Here is a 21759-nt window from a genome sequence, read left to right as displayed (position 1 = left end):
CATTTTAGCTTTTGGCTGTAATCCTTGTTTGCATTGAAAGTGCTAACCTACTGTCTTACCCAATAGCGAGCTGCAGCTAGACGGGTGTGAATGACAGCAGGTGGCGTTCCTGCCACCCAGCTCCTAGTGTAAAAATAACTGGTCTCCCCCATGTTGCAGTTTTCTGCCAACATTCTATATTTTATTAACATCACCACGTCCAGTTGACTTTTGTCCAAGAGGACGGTGAACACCTGTGAGCCGCTAACCCCAGGGTGGACTCTCACTAGTCCTTCCAGTGCCCCATGGGCCCCCGAGGTGGGGCTTGGATATGCATTCGAAGAGAATGTGTCTGATCCACCCTGGAAAGATTTTCTAAGCTCCTGTTCACCAAAAACTGCACTGGGACTCTCCATGAGAGTGGTCTTTGAAATCTATACCTTCTCTTGATGCAGCAAATTTGCCCTTCGAGTTCCAAGCTAAGCTAACGGTTTAAATCAAGCCTTTGATAGCTTACTGGTTTATCGGTTGAAGTCAAAGTTTTAATAATAAAGCATTTATCTCTGAAACAAAGTATACTCGCTATCATAAATGTTGCTGGTAGCCCTTTTTACACTCCTTTTCTGAATTTAACAGTTACTTTAAATCTGTCTCAGTGATGCCGGGTTATTAGCTTTGCTGGTTTCGGGTGCACGTGCTGTGTGGGGTCCCCTGCACCCCTACCTCACTAAGCGGGCCCCTCTCCTTTGCAGCTGTGAAGGAGGACAGACGCGCAGAGGCAAAGGTGGCGGTGGCGGCGGTGCCGAAGAAGGCGGCTCCTCCAGGCTCCTCGGGAGGCAGCAAGCAACCCTCGCCCAGAAATCTCCTTCCAAAGAAGTCCCCTCCTTTTGCAAACGCGGCAGCAGCCAAACCGGCCATCAAAAAGACGCCACCGGGTTTCAAGGGCACCATCCCCAAGAGGCCGTGGCTCTCGGCTGCCCCCTCCCCCTCGGGCAGCGCTCCCTCGGCCAAGCAGGCAGGGCTGGCACCTGTTGCTGCCACGTCTGCTTCCAGAAAGTTTCCCAGCTCTGCTGCTTCGGTGGGCGCCATCAGGAAGCCTGGGACCGCCTCGGTTCCCCTGGCCTCTCCAGCCCCGGGACGCCTGGGCCCCGCGAGCCCCGCCTCGTCACAGCCAAATTCTCAAATTCGGCAAAACATAAGACGCTCCTTGAAGGAGATCTTGTGGAAAAGGTGGGCTGTTCCACTTTGTTTCTTAAATGTTAAAGTGGAAAGTTTTCCACGTAAAGGGTGGTCGTTTCGCGATGGCTCCGCTGTTTAAGAAAAGTGTCACATGTGGGACTTCCCTGGTGGTCCGGTGGTTAAGACTCCGCGCTTCCACTGCAGGGGGCACTGGGGTTCCATCCCTGGTTGGGGAGCTGAGATCCCACATGGCATGTAAATGCAGCAGTTACCGTGGGGTTTTCTTCATTCCATCTAGAGTCACTGACAGCGATGACTTAATCATGACAGAAAATGAAGTAGGAAAAATTGCACTGCACATCGAGAAGGAGATGTTTAACTTGTTCCGAGTCACAGACAATCGGTACAAGAGCAAGTACCGCAGCCTCATGTTCAACCTCAAGGACCCCAAAAACCAGGTGCGTGTCCGACCGTCAGGAGAGGGGGCAGTCCTGGCCAGGTGCTGCCCAGGCCTGGGTTAGGGCAGTGGGTCCCCCTGCAGCTGTGAGTGAGTGGCATGCTGTTCCCGTGGGGCCAGGCGCTCGCCCGCTGAGGTTCTTGCCACCCGCACGCCTGTGTGCCTGCCGGGGCCCACGCTGTCTGGATCGGCCTCTTGACCTCTTACCTGTGTTTAGAAGCAGGGCACATACTCTGACTTTCCATTTCGCCTTGTTAAGCCCCTGGCAGAAGGGATTTCTTCTGCCTTTGTCCCTGACACTGTACCTTCTTCAGTCGATTGTGTTTTCTGTGAAGTGGTCTTTGCAGCAGGGTCAGTGCGGCGGGATACTCGAGATCAGCTGCCTGACCTCAGGGCCCTTGTTCTCCGAGCATCGATGGGATGCTCCGGGCCCTCGTCCTGCTGCGGGGCAGGGGCTTGCCTTGCTGCCCATCTCCACATCCTCTCTAGTATCTTAGAGGGGTTTTTTTGTTTTTTGTTGTTTTTTTGTTTTTGCGGTACGCGGGCCTCTCACTGTTGTGGCCTCTCCCGTTGTGGAGCACAGGCTCCGGACGCGCAGGCTCAGCGGCCATGGCTCACGGGCCCAGCCACTCCGCAGCATGTGGGATCTTCCCGGACCGGGGCACGAACCCACGTCCCCTGCATCGGCAGGCGGACTCTCAACCACTGCGCCACCAGGGAAGCCCTCTTAGAGGGAAGCCCTCTTAGAGGGAACGAGTGAACAAGAGATGTTTGTTTACAGGGGCTCTTCCATCGTGTTCTGCGTGAAGAAATCTCTTTGGCAAAACTTGTGAGAATGAAGCCAGAAGAACTTGTCTCCAAAGAGCTTTCCATGTGGAAAGAAAGATCGTCAAAGCCTGTGAGTGCCGACGGGAGAGGAGGCTGCGGGTGCCAGAAGCCTGACACCAGCGCCCCCCCCCCCCACCCCAGAGTGAATTAATAGCCCGTTGGCATGAGAGAGTCCCTTTGGGAAAGAAGGGCTAAGTTTTCACGTTTGTCTGTCTTTTTCATCTTAGGTGATGGAGTCCAGAACTAAATTGCATAATGAGACTAAGAAGCCAACTGTTAAACAGGAAACTATTCCCGATATGGAAGATTCTCCGCCAGTATCAGATTCTGATGTAAGCGTTTAGGATTTCCAGTGCTCACGAGAATTGACTAAGATGATCCCGTTCCAGACGTTGTTAGGTGCCTGAGTTACTGGGCAAGACACTGAGCTGACACAAGTGTGTGTAGTTGTGTTGCTTCTCAAGTACTTGTACTCAGTAGTCCTTTTGCTCTTTTTTCAGTGGTTCTTAATCACGTGAGATGTTTCTTCCATGGGTGCTGCTGATGTGGAGAGGGGGTGGCAGAGAAATGACCTCCTCTGCTTCTTGTGCTTTAGGAACAGCAAGAATCGGTGCGGGCGGCCCCCGAGAGGAGCGCAGCCCCGCTGCTGGACCTTGTCGGCAGCATGCTGCAGGACACGACCGGGCAGCACCGGGCGCACCTCTTTGACCTGAATTGTAAGATCTGCACAGGTGAGCAGATCTTGGGGGAGACTGTGGAGACCCTTCTCGGGACAGCTGCATTCAAACCAGGTTACACAGTGGAAAGGGTAGAATCATTTCTTCAAGCTTAGGAAGTGAGCCCCTGCCTTTATAGTGGTGTTGTTTTAAAGCAGTGATCGTCTGTCTACCCACGGGCAGGCTTTGCTCTCGAACGTGTGGGATTTCTCACGAAGGCCTTCCTTCTGTTCTCCAGGTCAGGTTCCATCGTCGGAAGATGAGCCAGCTCCGCAAAAGCAAAAGTGGTCAACTTCTGCCAAGAAGGAGGACTCAAAGTCCAAGCATGACAGCTCTGCCTCTGAGCCCGCTCTCAGCTCAGCCGATCATGCGGCACCAGAAACTCTGCCTGAAAACGCCTCGGAGCCAGACCTGGAAAGCGCTGCGCGCGCCCATTTGGAGGGAAGGTCCCTCCCGGTGCCTCCAGAGGACGGCCACCCCGAGCCCTCCGCCCTGGAAGGCGCCCCCTGCCCGGCCCCTGGGGGCGGCGGAGTGCTCACCACAGTCACGGTGTCTGGCCGAGACCCCAGGACTGCACCAGGCGGGCCGAGCACGGGCACGGCTCCCTCGGCAGCCCGCCCAGACAGCGCCCACCCAGCGGAGCCCCGACAGGACGTCCCGAAGCCTGTGCCGACCTCCGTGACGGTGCCCAAGTCCATCCTGGCCAAGCCGTCCGCGTCGCCCGAGCCCAGATACCTCCTGTCGGTCCCACCGTCGCCAAGCATCAGGTGCGGCCCCCGTGTGTGGTCTGAGCAGCTGAGCTGTGGCCTTTCTTTCAGATGAACAGGAGCAGTAATGAGTGATTCAGTCTTTCGGCTCTGAAATCCACCCAGAAATACAACTCTCCTCAATTTTCTATTTTAAAAAGGCGTTTTTTTAAGGCTTCAGTTTTAGGATGACTAATTATCACCTTAGAAATATAGTTCTTGAAAACTGGAATTTAAATTTACAGCCATCCAGTTTATTGCCTATAGAGTTTATATTTCTTTGACCAGAATGTGTTTATATCATTATGATTAAAGTAATTAATTTGAAAAAGCTATCAAAACTTGCAAGAATTCACTTTGCTTTTGTAAACACGTTAAATAAATAAATAAATACTGGGGATTCTTTGGGCAGAGAGAAAGATTCACGTATCTTCTGTGGTTTTGTTTTGCAGCATCTCAGAGTCCCGCTCCCCTCCAGAAGGCGATACCACCCTCTTTTTGTCTCGACTCGGCACCATTTGGAAAGGATTTATTAACATGCAGAGTGTAGCGAAGTTTGTCACTAAGGCGTATCCTGTCTCTGGATGTTTTGATTATCTCAGTGAGGTTAGAGCCAGGAGGGAGAGAAGTGTGTGTGTGCGTGTGTGTGTGCGTGCACGCGTTTTCCACGGGCACTCTGGTCCCGCGCTGGAGTCAGGCGTGTGGCCACCTTCCTGCTGAGTGTCTGGACACGCGAGCACCTCTGAAGGCAGACTAGGGGTTGCCGGGCCGAGTCAGCAGGTTACGTGGTTTGCACAGTGGCGAAAATTCAAATGAGAAATCAGACCCTCCATCTTTTCTGAAGAAGCTGAAGCTTGTCTTCCTTCTCCCTCTGTTCACTAGAGCTTGTGCAAAACCAACCTGGGTGTGCATGTGCCCACTGCAGGTGTGGCCAGACACGCATGACCTGCCTTGGTGTGGAGGGGCACACGTGACAGGTCTTTCATTTTTCAAAGTTAGCAAAACAGCACTAGCATTTCAGACTTAACAAAGAGCGCTCAGTCACTTCTGAGACATACCTGGGTCTTTATGCGCATGTTCCTAGAAGACAACAGTCAAACATTGCTGACTGCCACCCTATTGAGCAGAAGCGTCTCCTCCTGCCACCCTTGGGTGTGGCCACTCATAATCCCGGATGTTAGTCAGCTAAGCAACATTTGACACCGTTATTGCTGCTTTGTTTGGGATAGTTGCAGTTTCCTTAGTTGTGAATCTCGGGTAGTTTGGGGTCTCTCTGTGGCCGCCACGGTTCCACCGGCCATTTAATCAGAGTTCATTTCACTTAGGACCTGCCCGACACAATTCACATCGGCGGAAGGATTGCCCCAAAGACAGTCTGGGATTACGTCGGCAAGCTCCGATCTTCAGTGTCTAAGGTACCTGCCCACAGTCTGACCTCTGCACCCGAGGAGGAAGGGGTTTGTTTACACACGGCTCTTCCTTTGACTCTCGTCTTGCGCGTTAATACCTGAAATGTCTCTAGTTCGTCAGATGCTTGCAGGTGAACGTTTAAGTTGGTAGCTGGCTAACCTGTGAAGGCGTGTCTGAGTAGCATGACGGTGGAAGCTTTGTGAAAGCGCATGTGCAGTTCAGAGCTAGGAATACAGATGCTCTGTCCCTTCTTGTCTGAGCTGATGGAGTAGAGGTGGGGGGAGGCGGCTGGGCTGGAGTCTGAACCCCTGAAACGCGGACGCAGCTGTGTGTCTGCGTGTGCAGTGCTCTTTGGGGGAGGCGCTCTTGTTTTCACTGGGGTCACAGAAGGGTTACAACCCTGGTCTAGTTCAGCCCTCCCGTTTCGGAGCTGCGGGCAGCTCATCACACGCTTAGTGGTCACTTAGCTCTGTGTCAGACACTGCCCCAGGCTGGCCCTGCACACAGAGTACCCCATCAGTACGAGCGCCCCAGGAGGTGGGCTCTGTGTTGAGGACAGTGGGGCTGAGTAGTTTTAAAGCGGTCCCTCCGAAACCAAGACCAAACCCAGCAGTCTTGAGACTCGGGCCTGTGTCCTCTTCACTAGCTCGTTGTTCGGATGTGTTGGGCAGCAGGGCTGTGACGGTCAGAATCAGAGCTGGTTGCTCCTGTCCTCGCTTCCCTCCTGCTTTTGGGGCTTAGGTGCAAGGTGAAGCGGCTGCCTTTCCGAGAGGCCGCAGGTCAATGCTCCCCGCCCTCTGTTTGTTGCAGGAGCTGTGTCTGATCCGCTTCCACCCCGCGACGGAGGAGGAGGAGGTGGCCTACATCTCTCTGTACTCCTATTTCAGCAGCCGCGGCCGCTTCGGCGTCGTGGCAAACAACAGTAGGCACGTCAAGGACCTCTACCTGATCCCGCTGAGCGCCGCGGACCCTGTGCCCTCCAAACTCCTGCCCTTTGAGGGACCAGGTAGGCCCCAGCCTTCTGCCCACACGTCCCCCCCACGCCCTGCGGAGTCAGTCCCAGCGAGCTGCGTGCCTCACCCAGACCCGGCCTTTGGCAGCGGAACTTGGGAGCAGGGGTGAAGTAGCGTCGAGCTATGGCACTTCCTGGGTAGTGGAGGGTGGCACCGGAGGTCCCCTGAGGAAGGTGTGAATTGTCTTAGAAAAGTCCTGTGAAGAGGGACAAACCTGTCCGGAGCCCGCCCGCCTCGTGTGAGCAGGGTGTTGGCGGCAGGAGCTGGGCAGTGCCGGGAGGGCGGGGCCTGGGCCTGGCCTGCGGGCTTGCCTCCTTGCAGGCGTCAGGCCAAGCCTCTTCGCTACAGGCATTCGTTTTGAGGAGAAACGAGAAATAGCGTTGAGACAGGAACTAGTTCTAGAAATAGTCACTTTGAAATCTGCTGCTCGAATTCTTATCTTTGGCAGACCACTTTCTGTTCACTCATTCCTTAGAAAGTGCTGCTTCTAAAGAATTACTTACAGGCTGACCAGAAAGAAAGTTCAGGCTTGTCAAGGGAGCTAAGGGTGATTCCAGGGGGGACGTGGTCTCTGGGGACCCAACTCCTCTTAACCCTGAGAAGTTGACGGGACTTAAGTCTCGCAGAAAGGTGCCTAAATGGGAGTGTCTCCTTGGCCGTGGCGCCCCCCAAAACGGCTAAGCCTAGAAGATGCTGAGCGTAACCCGCGGTCAGCGCTCTTGAAGCACTTGCTTCTACAGGCGGTGGCCACGCCCGCGCCCGGTGCCTCCGTGTCCATGGCCAGCGCCCCGGCGGCTCTGCGGCTGGGCCCAGCTTCCTGGTCGGTCCCCGTGACCGCAGGGCTCGTGTTCCCTGACATAACACACGGAACTGTCTCAGTGCCAAACACGTTAGAAGCCAAGCTCTCCGGGGGGCTGTCCCACTCCTCGTGCTAAAGCGGTGCTGCCTGATGGGCAGCAGGGAGGGCCGTGGCCGAGGTTCTTGGCGGGCAGCTCCTGGGGCGCTGGCCGGCTCCCTGGACGCCGTGCTCCTGACACAGCGGTGACGGTGGTGAAGCCGACTTCCCGATACCATGAGGAGCCTCCGGTCAGTCACAAGGGTGGAAGCCTAAGCGGGGCCTAGTGTGAGCGTAGATCCTGTGACATGCACACTCTGCGCGTCTGTAGCAGCGGGACCTGGGAGGTGACAAAGGCCTGTTTCACCCGCGTTGGAGCCCCCCTCACGGCTCCACCTGCAGAGCCTGCGGTGGGGTCTTGCCTGACTCCGTCCCGGTGCACCTTGTCACACGAGCAGGGGGCTGCCAGGTTCGGGGCCACAGACGGACCCTGAGTGGGGCAGAGGTGGTTGAGGTCAGGCGTGGTGAGGAGGCAGGGGCGCAGGGGCCACCGAGGGGACCCCTAGTTGGAGCCGCGGTGGGAGCTGGTGCAGTGCTGGGTTGGGGCCTGGCTGGCAGAGGGAGGGGGCCGCGCTGGGTGTTCCAGGGTGACACGGGGACAAGGAAGGCTGGGCAGGGCGCTCACCTCATCTGCTAAGTGACCACACTTGATGACCAGCGGAGTGGACATCACTCCTCCACCTGCATTCCCAAGGCTGTCACTTCCTGAAGGGGATGCTCAAAGGCCTGTGGGTTTTCATCCACCATAGAGAACGAAGGTTTCATTAAAATCAAGTAGGAAGAGGGGCTTTTGAAATGTGATTGTATGGGAAATTTTACGATAAACTTTTAAAGACTTTTAATCGAAGAGCTTCTAAATCTCAGCTCGCTCAATTTAGTATATATATTTTTAATTCTCCTTGCTACCTTTGTTTGACGTTAACATCCGTGTGTGTTCTGTACACCTGCACATCAGCCAGACTCCCTTGGCCCCAGAGGCCACGTTACCTGCCTGAGCTGCTTCGCACGTTTGTAGCGTGACTTGGCGCTCCCTGGGTACAGTGGTGTGTGCGTCATGTGCGTGTTGTGTGTGTGCATGAGTGTTTGGAAGGTGGGCCGGGGGTGTTCCTCCCGTCTCTGCACAGCATCCTTTGACGGCACAGGTCCAGTCTGAGGGGCTGCCGTGTCCGTCGATGGAGCAGCCAGTGGGCTTGAGCACATGCTGCCTGGCAGCGCTGGCCCCGCACCCTGAGGGGAGCACCCTTGACCCCCCATGTCAGCCCCTCAGCAGGGAGCGCCCGCACTACCCAGGGTTGTTGCTGCCTGAGCTCGCAGGGCCAGTAAGCGTGGAGTCAGGGTCCGACCCGGCCGCATCTCCATCCCAAGGCCTCGGTGGGGCACAGGCCTCCCACTTCGGGCAGCCCGCCAGCGGGCGGGCCTCTGGGAGGAGGAGGGCAGGTCTGTGGGGGTGGAGAGTGCCGACTCGGCACGTCCGTCTCTGGACTTGGGAGCCCCGTAGGTTTTGACAGTATGGCTCACTGGAGAAGCAGGCGAGGACACGAGGTGTTGAATCCATGTGCGGTGCCGGGGAGGCCTGCGCGGCCTGCTTGTGGTCAGCGTCCTCTCTGCCCCACGCTTGGATGGTGGACACGGGGTGGTCTCCACGCAGAACCCACAGCCCAGTCCCTGCACGGCAACAGAGCCCATCCGAGCCCAGTCTGCCTCCAGGGCCTTTTGTCCTCCCGGGCTCCCTCGACTTGTCCCAGAGGCGCCAGGCCGTCGCCACGTCACACAGCCTGGAGGACGGCTGGGAGGCCCGCGTCCCTCTGAGCCAGCGGACAGTCCTTCCACTGTGGACACGGCTCAGCTCAGTCCCACACACACTGACGGGGCTCCACCCCTGGGGACTCGGGTCTCAGCTGGTCCGCGCATCTAGGGGCTTTATTCACAGAAGGAAGACCAGTCAGATGGGATGCTGGGCCTAGGCCAGGGCGCCCGGCCCTCCCGAGGGGGTGGGGGGCGCCTGTCGAGGGCCCTCAGGCATCTAAGGTATGGACCACCCTGAGCAGAGGACAGGGACCTGCCTTCCGAGGCATTGCAGGGCGAGGGCCATTCTCTTAGCAGGCTGGCTCCATCCGTGGTGTCTGCCTTCTGTCCTCACGCTTAACTGCTTCCTAAATTAGCAGACCGTTTCCGCGACTTGCAATATTGTCAGGTAAGCACGTCTTCAGTTTCTGCGTGCATAGCTGTGTACAGATGCTGTAATCAAAGGCAAAATCGTGCTGAATGGAAAGTGCTTTTCTCTCCTTTGAAATCAATAAAAATATTTCATGGAAACTGGTCATTGTTTGTCTGAATTTGAACCATTTGGTAGCTCTTGGTGCCCATCCAGGTGCACTGTGACGGAGGACTGTCTCCACCTTGCTTTGCCTCAGCCGACGCCAGTGTGCTTCTGGCTGTGCAGGTGGCGGTGCTGTGCTGGGGGCGCCTGGACACGGGCGGGCGGACGGATGGACGACGCTCTCCTCACTGGGACGCGGAGCCCTGGCTTTGCACAGGTCTTAGGGACCCAAGAGTGGGAGCGGGCGAAGTCTGCATGGGAGCCGAGTGTGGCGGGCGGGCAGCTGCTTCTCCCCGTATTTGCTGCGTCTCTGCCCAAGTCCTCTTCGAGGACGGTTGCGGCTAACTCCAGCACAGTTTCTGTTCCCGCAGGTGTGGACGTTTTGTCTTGTCGGACTCAGACCACAAGAAGGTGTTCACTTTAAATACTGAATAGTGGAGCATTCCAGGTAGATTTAGGGGTAAACGCCTCATTTGATAGTTGGACAGCTTTCATCTGGTTTATTAAAACTAAACCTTGTCCCCCCGCTGTGCCACATCCAAGGTGCATGGGGGCTGCTTCCCCCGCGGCCCTGTTGCTGACACACCTGGACACAGATCCTGGTTTGGGTCTTGGCTCAGGAAATCCACACACACCTTTTCAGCTGTCCCTCGTCCCTGGGTTTGTCCACTTCTTTCCCTGTACGGGTGGTCTGGGGCTGACCCTTTCACCGTGAAGACTCGGGGACCTACATGCAGCTAAGAAGGCTTGTTTCATCCACACCGGACATTGTGGACACGTTTCTCCCGCAATTTGGAGGGGGTCGGGCAGGGGTGCCGACACCCCGGTGCTCAGTCTGATCAGTACCCCGTGTCTGGAAATGATAGTTCAGTGGCCTCCCACCTAGTTCTCATCTACTTGATGAGTCATAAGCCTCACCACTACCCTCAAAGGGAGGTCGGTAAGTAAGCGCCCCTCTTGTGACCATGGGACAGAGGCCCTGTGCGGAGCCGGGGAGGCGCCCCGGGCCCCAGCGGGAGCCCTGTCTCTGCACGCAGCCAGCGGGGCGCCCTCTCCTCTCCAGGGCTCACACTCAACAGTGGGCGCGCCCACAGGGGCCCCAGGCAGAAAATGGGGCCTTCAGGCGAAGGCTGCCCCTGCCCCGCCCCAGTGGTAGTAGCCCTTTGTGTCCAGCGTGCCCTTGCCAGGCGCCTGTTGTGAGGGTGCGGAGCGGGGTGGAGCCAGACGTGCCCTCACCTCCCTGACGGTCACTGCCGAGGCCCCGGTAGCACAGTGAATCATATTCTTCCACGAGTAAGTCATCTCCACGGTGCTGGTTACATTTCAAGTCTCATGCAGCCATAACGTGCACAGGTGAAGCAGATGAGATTTGACTGCTTCAGAAACAGCCCAATTTAAGTGTAAAGTCCTGGGGAAGATCCGTGGGGAAATTCAAAACTAACACTCCTCCAGCTCGAGCTTTGTTAGATCGCTTACGGGTGTGTGTAGACGAAGTAGTTGAGCTGAAAGCATTTAACAATACTAGCTGCTTAGTTAGGTGCTGGTCTCCAGGGGGTTAACTGTTTTCGAAACAAATGTAAATGTTAAGTAATTTAATTATAACCTCACCTGTGATGCCTGTGACCACAAAGGGTAGAGTCTAGAGAATTTTGCCACGTCTGGGATATATCAGTTTTGTTAGGAAGCATATAAAGCTGCTGCAAGTTGTAGGGCTGGCGCACCTCCCGAGGACAGGACCCCACCTCCCTGGATTTAACGCAGTGACTTAGCCTCCACACACAGCGCCTTTGACCTGAAACGCGATTCATGCCGCAGGCCCTGGTGTTGGCACCTTAGAAGTTTAGCTCTTCAGAGGTAGCATAGCCCATCCGCACTGAGGACAGAGGACAGTCGTGGGCCCTGGGCTGCTGAGAGGACGCCCCTGACCGGGGCTCCCCAGCCCTCCCCACCCCCGCCCGCGTGGCCGAGCACATTCCTCCTCTGCTGCTGCTCACAGAGCTGGCCAAGGCTCCAGCTTGTGGCTCGGCTGGGGACCTGCTCTGCCAGCTCTGGGGCCGTGTCAGTGACAGTCGGTCCAGAAAGGGCCACGAGAGCCAGTTGAGCTATTGACTGTGCCCCAAACTGGATATTAGTGAGCTGTAAATTATTCAGTAAGTGGCTGTTATAGTGAGTGAGAGATTTACTATTTTAAGTTAAAATAATTCATTTTGATTAGAAAGCAAACTTGATAGAGTATCTTTCACATCTGAGCAGAACCATCTGGATGCCATGCTCAGTGCAGTGGGCCTGGCCTTCCTGTCTCCACGCCCTCCTTTGCCCAGCTCCTCCTTCCCCTGAGTCACCAGTGTCATCAGAAGGGCAGGCAGAGGACATTCTGGAAGAAGCCGTTCCTCTTATCATGAGTGGGTGTCTTCATAGGCACCTCAGCCCTTGAATGTCAGCCTGTGAAACGAGGCGCTGAGCACAGTGGGGAGGGGGGCCGGCGGTACCTCGCCGATCCATGTGGATGCTGGGCCAGCCCAGCTCACTCTGGCATGCCGGGTCTTCCTCCTCGGGGGCGGGGTGGGACATCCGCCACCCTTGTGCTCGGCATGTCAACCCACCTCTGTTGGAATTTAGGAAGGGTGACAGGCGCTCAGAACTACACAGTGGGTGTCCAGAGACAACTATTTGATCTGTGATCAACTTAAAATCACAGAAAGAATAGGAAAAACAGTGCTGATTTTCTTTTTTAGTGATTAAACAAAAAATATATAGCATGAATATCTTTTACACAATAGTGATTTATGTGTAAATTGAGTTTATACAATTTGATTAATTTTAAATACGCTGTTGAAACAAAATTTTGGTCCCATGTTTATCATTTCTCCCTAACTTACCGATCTGTGACTCGGGCTTTTCTGTTCCCCTGTTGGTGTTCCGGGTTTGTTATTAGTGTGAGGGTGGAGGAGCCGTACAGAGACAGTAGCATCCCTGGGACAGTGCACCACGATCCACAATGTTTGGATGAAGACTTTTTAAAGACATAATTATTTTTTAAGAACTGTGCAATGTTCTGAAATTCCCAGCGTGTTCTCCACGTGGTCTGTCCTTTGTTGCCCCTGTCCGAACACCGTTGGGCTTTAAGCCGCACGTCTTGTGTTGACAGAGACCTGAGCGTTCGGTAGCTTTTGATAAGCTACTGGTCGTTGAACGTCTTTCTAAACCTGCAAGAACATTTGTTTTAGGCATTTTGGTCAGCGTCACTTTTCCCGTCAGTTGTAATTTTGACACCAGTGACCGATGAACTTATCGAATGGTGTGTGCTATATCGATCAGTATAATTTTGTTGATCATTATAATTGAGTTGTAGAATTGGTCCTTCATTGAACCTTTAATTTTAGTGTGAATAGCTTAATTTACATACTGCAGCTCGTAAGTTAAAGTCGAAAGGGGGTGCTGCCTTCCTGATTTGTAGCAAGAGTCAAATAAAGGAACACAGCTAAGAGTTCGTTTAGAAAACATCCTGGTACATACAGGCTTCATTCCCAGTAGGTGAACGTCCTGGAGTGTGTGCGTGCTGGCCTTCCCCACCTCCCCCAGCACACCTCTACCCTAGCGTTGCGTATAATTGAAAATCTGTAATAATTTTAGCACTGGGCAAATGAGCGTGTGCATTGGGCCCTTGGTTTTGTGGTTTGTGGGCCCGTCAGGCCGGGCAGGTGCGCGGTGCAGTTTGCATCTTTTGCAGCTGGTCTTCAAACACTTGGTTATGTTTTGCCACAGAATTTCCTCCTCCTCCCTCTGGAAACCATCCCCCCACTGCCCTTCACACCTAGAGTTTACCCCTGAAGGACAAAAGCTACAATTCGATTCTAAAATTTGCACAACTGTTTTGTTTTCTAGGTCTTGAGTCACCGCGTCCAAACATAATCCTGGGGTTAGTAATCTGTCAAAAAATAAAGCGTCCTTCAAATGCCGGCGAATTAGACAAGACAGAGGAGAAGCGGCCCCGTACTCAGACACAAGAAGAAGTGGATCCCGTCCACCCCAGAGTGCCAGCAGCCCTGCTCCCTGAGAAGAAGCCGCCCAAGTACCCGCTGTGCCCAGGGGACGCGGCTGTCAGCACCACACCCCCGGGGTCTCCCCCACCCCCACCCCCTCCTCCAGAAGCACCAGGCGCGCCGGCCTCGTCTTCCGTGTTACAGATACTGTCGTCGCTCAAACCAGGAGCCACGAACACTGTCACAGCATCACCCGCATCAGTGACGGTGGCCGCTTCCTCTGTCACTTCCTCTTCTTCAAAAACAGCTTCGCCCCTAGAACATATCCTGCAGACTCTCTTTGGGAAGAAGAAGGCGTTTGACCCCCCCACCAAAGAGCCTGCCGAGTCGGCCCCAGCCCCCCACCAGGACTCGAGAGCCAAAGCCGGCGGCGGGCTGCCGGCAGCACCTCTGCTGGACCCAATTGTCCAGCAGTTTGGTCAGTTCTCAAAAGACAGAGCTCTGGAGGAGGAGGAAGACGACAGGCCGTATGACCCCGAGGAAGAGTACGGGCCTGAGAGAGCCTTCGACACTCAGCTTGGAGACCGCGGGCGACGCCAGGACGCGGAGAAGGCTGCGGAGGCAGCTGAGCGGGAGGAGGTGGCCTATGACCCGGAGGACGAGACGATCCTCGAAGAAGCCAAAGTGACCGTCGACGACCTGCCCACCAGAATGTGTGCGGACGCGCACGGCGGGCCGGGCCTGCCGGCGCCCTCCTTGGCCGAACAGCAGCAGATGATAGAGGAGCTCACCAAGCAGATCGAGGAGCAGCAGAGGCAGGTGGAGGAGCAGGAGGAGGCGCTCAGGCAGCAGAGGGCGGCCGTCGGGGCCTCCATGGCCCACTTCTCCGTGTCGGACGCGCTCATGTCGCCACCGCCCAAGGCTGCGCTCCTGCCGCCAGAGCCACAGGCTGCGGCCAAGCCGGCCGCGCCCCCCGCTGGCAGCCAGGCTCCGGGCCCGAGCGCCGAGGCGCGGCTGAGCCGGGACCCCCGGCAGGCCCGGCGGTTGGCCGCGGAGAGCAACGAGAGCGAGGCCGCCCCGAGGCCCCCGCTGGCCAGAGAAGCGCCCGGAGGGGCCGCTGCCGGCCCGGGGCCACTCCCAGCCCAGGAGGAGCCAGAGTCAGCCCCTCCACCGTGGGCTCCGGGCGAAGAGGCCCCACTGCCGGCCAAGCAGGACGGCCCTCTGCGGGAGCCCATGGAAAGCCCGGGGCCTGAGGGCGCGACCGGCGGGGACGGCGCGGCCAGGCCTGCCCGGAAGGTGCTGCTGCCCACGCCGCCGGGTGCCTCCTTCCAGCCCCTCTTCCCTTCGCAGCACGAGGGCCAGACCTTCCACCCTCCCGGAGGAAGGGATCCTTTCTCGGGTCCAGGGTACTCTCAGGAAAAACCTCTGGGCTCTTGCCAGTACGACGATCAGAGAAATGCTCAGTTTCCCGAAAAAAGTGACTCCCTGGCAGCTGAAACCGAAGGAGACAGAGAGCCACAGCCCAGGCCAGGTGAGGGGGCCGGCACGTTCCCTGCCGCAGCACAGAAAGGGGGGCCTCCACCCCAGTTCCAAGGCCAGCGGGAGCCTGCACCGCGTGCTTTCGGGATGTCGGGCCTTCACGGCCCCAATTACACAGGCCCACGGGGGCCAGTCCCTCCGTTCTCGGAAGAGAATTCTAATAACGACGGGCCCAGAGGGGGGCCTCCACCAGCCAGATTCGGGCCCCAAAAGGGGCCCATCCCTTCCTTGTTCTCAGGGCCACACGGGCCACCTCCCTATGGGGACGGGAGGGGCCCATCCCCTTCCCACCTGGGCGGGCCCAGGGGAGCAGGGCCGCCTCCGTTTGAAGACCGGAAGGACCCCCACGGGGAGAAGAGGGAGTTCCCGGAGGCCCCGTACGGTGAGGCCTCGGGCCCCCCTGGCCAGTGCGAGGGGCCCGAGCAGGCCCCGTTCCTGGGAAACAGGGGCGCCACGCCTTTCCAGTTCGGGGGCCAGAGGAGGCCTCTGCTGTCGCAGTTTAAAGGACCCCGAGGTGGCCCTCCTCCTTCTCAGTTCGGAGGTCAGAGAGGCCCCCCTGCCGGCCACTTTGTGGGCCCGAGGGGGCCGCACCCTGGGCAGTTTGAAGGCCCCAGAGGCCAAGCTCCTGGATTCGTGCCGGGACCCAGGGGGATGCAGCCTCAGCAGTTCGAAGAGCAGAGGGTCCACTCACCGCCCAGGTTCACCGGCCAGAGGGCACCGGCGCCCTTGCCCTTTGGGGGGCCCCGGGGCGCCGCTCCCTTCCCCGAGAAGAGCGAGTCGGCGCCTCCACGCTTCCACTTCCAGGGCCCGGCCGCCCCCGGACCCAAGCCGGCGCCCCGGCCACTGCTGGAGCTGCCCAGCCACCCGCCTGCGCCACCCGCCGCGCCGGCCCCAGGCCCCGAGGCCGAATTCCGCGAGGGCAGGGGCCACGAGTACAGAGGCCCAGGCTTCGAGGGGCGGCCCCGGGACAAGGCCCCGGAGGAGCCCGAGGCCCCGCCGCCCGACAGCCGCCCGGGCCGGGCCCTTGAGGACCGCCGGCGCGAGCGGGAGCGTGGGAAGCCCTGGGAGCGGGAACGCGGCCGGACCTGGAGTCGCGAGCGGGACTGGGACCGAGGCCGCGAGTGGGACCGACACCGCGACAAGGACGCTGGCCGCGAGTGGGACCGGGGCCGCGAGCGCAACGCGGGCAGGGACAAGGGGCGCGAGTGGGACCGGGCCCGAGAGCGGAGCCGCAACCGCGACCGCGACCGCGACCGTAGACGTGACCGGGAGAGGTCCCGCAGCAGGGACCGTGACCGCGACAAGGCCCGCGAGCGGGAGCGCCGCAGGGACCGTAGTCGGAGCCCGGAGCGACCCCGGGACCCCAAGGCCGAGGCCCCGCGGGCCGCCGCCCCCACCGCCCAGACCTAGGGCCGCGGTGAAGCCGCGCTCACGTGCTAAGCAGGTGGTCTTGGAAAGAGCTGGGTGCTCATGCACAGGACAGAACCTTCTGGACTTGAGAAATTACTGTAATTTTGTGTATGATGGTTTCTTACAAAATTTCACACCTTTACAATTCTGATGCTTTTTAAATGTAAACAAAAAACTAAGAACTCTTTAACATTTCCATTTAAATGTGCTGAAATGGGAAAGTACCTACAAAAGCATATTGCTTTTTCAGATTATAAAGTTATCTTTTCTAATAACTTGACTATTGTAAATTTTAAGGGAGTTTAGTGGACCTCAGAGCCATACCTTTCCTGACATCTCATCTGTGATACCTGTTTCCAGAAGCTGACTTCACAGGGTTCGGGGCAGGCGGCCACGTGTTTCTGTGCATGGCTGTGTCAGCTGTCTCTGGAATGTTGAGAAACACCAGACTTAACTACAGGTGCATCTTTCTCTTGTCATGAAGAAATTTGAATTACAAATTCCAACCAGGAAACAAAAACACATTTCTTTGTTTTGCTCAGTGTTTAGGTATCCCCTTACCTGTTCCCCCCACCCCCAAACATGATTAAAAGCAACATCTGAGTAGAAATTGTGGAATTTTAAATAACAATTTATTTTAAAATGTTTAAATTTTACCAGCCTATAGAATGTGAGAAAGTAAAGCAATTAAGTGTACTTTAAAAGGCGGGGCGGGTGGAGGGAATAGGTTTCTTTGATTTGAATAATCAGGAACGTTTTGTTTGTTGAACTTTACCATCTGAGCGGTTCTCTGTCCCGGGAAAAGTGCACTAGCTCCGCACTGTGATACATACTTGTGACAAAATCTCAACGTTTGTCATTGAAATGGAACAATATTTGTGTAAAGCCTGAGATGAAAATAGTGATATTAGCTTAAGAACTACAAACTAGAAAGCTTTTCACTGTGAGACACAGTATACTGCTTCTTGTCATGTATTTTCCAAGTACTTCTGAAGTGCGAAAGAGAAAAAAACTTGCTAATTTATTTGACTGTACAAATAAACTTTGATAATTTTTTTATATTTTCATAAACTTACTTTTGCAAATATAAAATTAGAGAATTTCATTTGTTCTTTGGAGTCTGTTCCATTGTACATCACTACAGATTTTTCACTTTCTAGCACAAACGTTTAAGTTATGAGAACACCGAGAACTTAGCAATTTGGAGTGATTGGTGTTAGAGACCCTGTCAGTAGGTTACGTTAAAGTGGCGACGAGTTCCAACATCTAACGAGATGTGAAGGTTTTTTTACGTGTAAAACAAAAAAATTTTTCTAATTTAAATACAACAAATGTAAAAAATCAAGTGTGTTTCTTTAGGTTTACTTGATAGAAATTTCTGTAAATTGTATTTTATATTGCAAAGTATTATATCACTGTACATTAAAACATGGAACTTCATAGCTTTGTTACTTGAAGTAGAATAAACATCTACAGAAGGTTTTCTGTCTCGTGTGGCATCGCGTTGGAAAGTCGGGTCTGCAGAGGGATGCCTCAGCTCCCGCTTCTTGGCAGTCGGCGTGGTGTGGGCAGCGGTGCCCTTTGGCCTGAAGACCCCTGCCGGATGCACCCCGTTCCCGGGATGGTTCCAGCACAGGACCCCATGTCGAGCAGGAAGCCCGAGGCCACCAAGGGAAGGACAGAGACGTGGGGCAGGCGGTACCGGCAGGGTCGGCAGGCACCCAAAAGTCCCCGGCCGCTGACTCGGGCCTTAAAGGAGCACCGGGCTGGTCACGAGCGTGTGGTGAGGCGGAGCTGGTGGCCCAGGCGCCTTGCCGGGTGGAATAAGTGGCAGGGGCTGTACCAGCAGATGCGGAGCCTTCGGGTCAGGGAAGCGGCCGCGGCTGGGAGGAGAAGACAAAGGTGTCGGCCTTGCCCTTGAACTTCAGGGCCACCAGTGACTGGCCCCATCCTGGTGGCCCTTGTGCCAGCATTTAGCTTCTCAACAAGTTTGTGCACCCATCTCCCGCCATGAGCCGAGACACGCAGAAAACATCCCTCGGGCAGGACAGGCTCTACCCCTGTGGGCTGGAGAGTCAGTAACCTAACGTCTGGTTTCCCGGCTGAGTGCCGCAAAGCGGGGGTCCCGCGAGGGGACGCCGCCATCACTGCCGCCTCAGAAAGGCGTCGGGCCAGGCGAGGCCAGGAGGGTGGCCGCTCGTCTACGGAGAGCCCACAGCGCTAGCCTGACCTTGGGGAAGACCGCCCTACGGCTAGGTCCTGCCAAAGAGGAAATCCCGAATCCTGCAGGATAGACGCGAGCAGGGCTGGGCACGGTGCCCGGCTCCAAAATGCGTGAGTCCCTCTGGCCTGCAGGCTGCTGTCCAAGCAGTTTCCCCAAAACGTCGGGGAAAATACGCGCAAGTTTTAAAATCCTCAGTCCCTTGGGTACAGCTGGGGTGTTTGCATCCTCCCCGAGCCCTGCTTCATCTGCTCCACAGAACACTCCCGTGGCGTCCGCTGCTCCGTCCTTACCCTGCCAACTACCCCTGCTCTCCTCCAGGACCAGACCTGACGGCTCCAACCCGTGACCCCGTTTAGCCAAAGTCACTCACACACAATCAGGTGCGCCGTGCAGCGCTTGGCTCTCCGGAAACCTGGCATGAGGACTCCCTCCCGCTTGAGGCCTCGAGGGCCGCGGTGCCTGGTGGGGCCCCGTATCCCATCCAGTTCCGCAGAGGCAACTGTCAGGGAGGATGAAAGCAGCCTCCAAGGGAGGATCACACCCCAGGGGCCGGACCCTCCCCACCCCCGCACCAGCAGGTCCAGGGCCAGGGAGACAGCAGGGCGAGGCACAGCGACGGGGACCATCTGGCTATGCCCTTGAAGGGGCCTGAGCAAGGGTTGAGGAGGCAGGTGCCCCAGGGCAGGAGCCCCAGCCTCCAACCCAGGCCCCTCAGGGTGGGGATGGGAGCTCCTGGCTTGGGATGGCTCTGACGCCTGCTTCCCATCAGACATTTAGGAAAGGGGAGGCCCTCCAACACCACCCACACTTTCCACCCAGTGGTCACCACGGGCAGCCATCTGTATCTTTTCCCTTAATCTGTTTTTCCCTCTATTTTTTTTTTTACAAAATTGGGATTCTATACATTCTTGTATCTTTTCTTCACTTCTTATAACCTGGGCAATTCCCAAAGGTATCAAGTATTCATCAAAAGCGTCATTTAGGACCTCCCTGGTGGCTCAGTGGTTAAGAATCCGCCTGCCGGGCTTCCCTGGTGGCGCAGTGGTTGAGAGTCCGCCTGCCGATGCAGGGGACACGGGTTCGTGCCCCAGTCCGGGAAGATCCCACATGCCGCGGAGCGGCTGGGCCCGTGGGCCGTGGCCGCTGGGCCTGCGCGTCCGGAGCCTGTGCTCCGCCACAGGAGAGGCCACAACAGTGAGAGACCTGCGTACCGCAAAAAAAAAAAAAAAGAAGAATCCGCCTGCCAATGCAGGGAATACGGGTTCGAGCCCTGGTCCAGGAAGATCCCACATGCTGCGGAGCAACGAAGCCCGCGAGCCACAACTACTGAAGCCCGTGCGCCTAGAGCCCGTGCTCCGCAACAAGAGGAGCCACCGCAATGAGAAGTCCGCGCGCCGCAACGCAGAGCAGCCCCCGCTCGCCGCAACTAGAGAAAGCGCGCGCGCAGCAACGAAGACCCAGCGCAGCCAAAAATTAAAAAATATAAATATATTTATTAAAAAAGAAAGCATCATTTACATTTTTCACGTTGTTCAAAATTTTCTAACTTCTACTTTCCAGAGAATGTGGGCTCCCTGGAGATTTGTGGGGTCCTGTGTGTTCCCAGAATGTGGGAAATGAAAGCGGTGTACCAAGAAAATCAAGATCTCCCAAATGCTGCCGTCTGGAGACAAGTGTTCTTAATGGTGTTTCTGGCCCAATTTTCCTGTACCCATGTTGCTGGTGTTCAGGTGGGGGGTCACCAAGGAAGCACAGAGACTTTTTCCATCGTTGAGCTTCACACGAGGGTGGGGCAGGCAGCCCTGGTGGCTTGCAGTGTCACTGAGGGTCCCCCGTGCTCTGCATCCTCAGCTCATGACTCTTGTCCTCGTGTTTGTAAGAAGCCTGCCCCTGCAGCCGTCATGTCATCACCTCACTGTTATAGGAGGGAACCAGCAGGAGCAACAGAGCCTCTGTTCCCCTTTCAAATGTCTGGTTTGACCTCATTGGCCAGGTTGGCACCCGGCCACCTCTGGCTGCAAGGCAGCAAATCAGGGTATCAGGGTCTGCCAGAGAAAAAGAAGAGGAATTCAGCCACTGTGGACACCACCCCAGGGTGTCCCTTTATGTAAAGGGTCAGAAAACTGACTGTAGCACGTGCTGGCGAGGATGCGGGGTGGCGGGGAGGGAAGGTGGCACCGCCCTGGAGAAGAGCTCTGGGTTTCCAATCAGTGACTTTTCATTAAATTCCACACAAGCCGGCCACCCCCCGCTAGACATTCACCCCAAAGCACGCGTCATCAGTGAGGGCAATGTCACCCCAAGGGGATGAGAACCCAAGTACTTACAGTGATTTATTCACAGTTGCCTAAGCCAGGAAACCACCCAGGTGCCCTTCAGTCAACACGGGGGTGGATAGTGGCCGAGCCACGGGGAGGAGGGAAGTGCATCCAGTGAGAGAGGCCCCAGACCAAGGCCACTGGCCGCAGGCCCCCCTGAGGGACATGCTGGAGGGGGCAGGTTGCAGACAGGGTGGGGCGGGGGGCCTCTAAGGGGCAGCACGAGGGAGGCATCTGGGGGACGGGGGCGTCCTGTCCGATGGCAGCGCTGCAGGCATGGCTGTTTGCACTTGTGACTTTGACCGTGAGCAACACCCAGACGCACAGGGAGACCAAGTGCTAGGCTGGCAGCTCCCAGGGATAAGCCCCAGCTCCCGCGCGCACACATGCACACGGATACGCACACACATGCGCACACACTGGCACACACGCACACACGTGTCAGGACCGAAAAGAAAGCAGCTCACGTCTGGAAGGCGAACCGGCCGCAGTCACGCTTCTCTCCCTGGACGACGTGCATCCTTTCATCTGGAGTGGCGCGCTCTTGGTTTTCAGGAAAGATCCCCACCCGTGTAATCAAGTAGTAAAGGGACGCTCTCCTTTTGTTTAGAAAACAAGGAGTGGGGAGGGAGGAGGAGGGCAGAGGGAGGGGGAGCCCCGTGCAGCAGCCTCGGGTCCCTCTGTGCTGCTTTTCTCGGCCGCGCCATCACCCCCGTCAGGACGGCCCTGTGCATCCCTGGCT

General features: G+C 56.4%; 1 protein-coding gene across 5 annotated transcripts in view; it reads left to right on the top strand.

Annotated features, from left to right (window-relative positions):
• The window catches only part of DIDO1 (death inducer-obliterator 1), a 51701-nt gene extending 33776 nt beyond the window's left edge, over positions 1-17925 (top strand). For 4 of the 5 annotated variants that reach the window (XM_030841579.2, XM_060284232.1, XM_030841580.2 and 1 more), the window contains exons 8-17: positions 732-1209; positions 1457-1616; positions 2397-2513; positions 2671-2775; positions 3039-3174; positions 3398-3926; positions 4358-4511; positions 5231-5320; positions 6126-6321; positions 13429-17925. In XM_030841579.2, coding sequence (XP_030697439.1) covers positions 732-1209; positions 1457-1616; positions 2397-2513; positions 2671-2775; positions 3039-3174; positions 3398-3926; positions 4358-4511; positions 5231-5320; positions 6126-6321; positions 13429-16475 — 5012 coding nt within the window. In that variant the 3' untranslated portion in view covers positions 16476-17925. Of the gene's footprint in view, positions 1-731; positions 1210-1456; positions 1617-2396; positions 2514-2670; positions 2776-3038; positions 3175-3397; positions 3927-4357; positions 4512-5230; positions 5321-6125; positions 10550-13428 lie in introns of those variants that run through there. The other variant, XM_070043534.1, reaches the window with a different exon arrangement.
• Positions 17926-21759: the final 3834 nt, after the last annotated feature.

The sequence above is a fragment of the Globicephala melas genome, chromosome 15 (genome assembly GCF_963455315.2).
Source record: "Globicephala melas chromosome 15, mGloMel1.2, whole genome shotgun sequence".
NCBI lineage: Eukaryota > Metazoa > Chordata > Mammalia > Artiodactyla > Delphinidae > Globicephala > Globicephala melas.
Note: the sequence above shows the minus strand (reverse complement) of the source record. Positions and strands in the feature narration are given on the sequence as shown.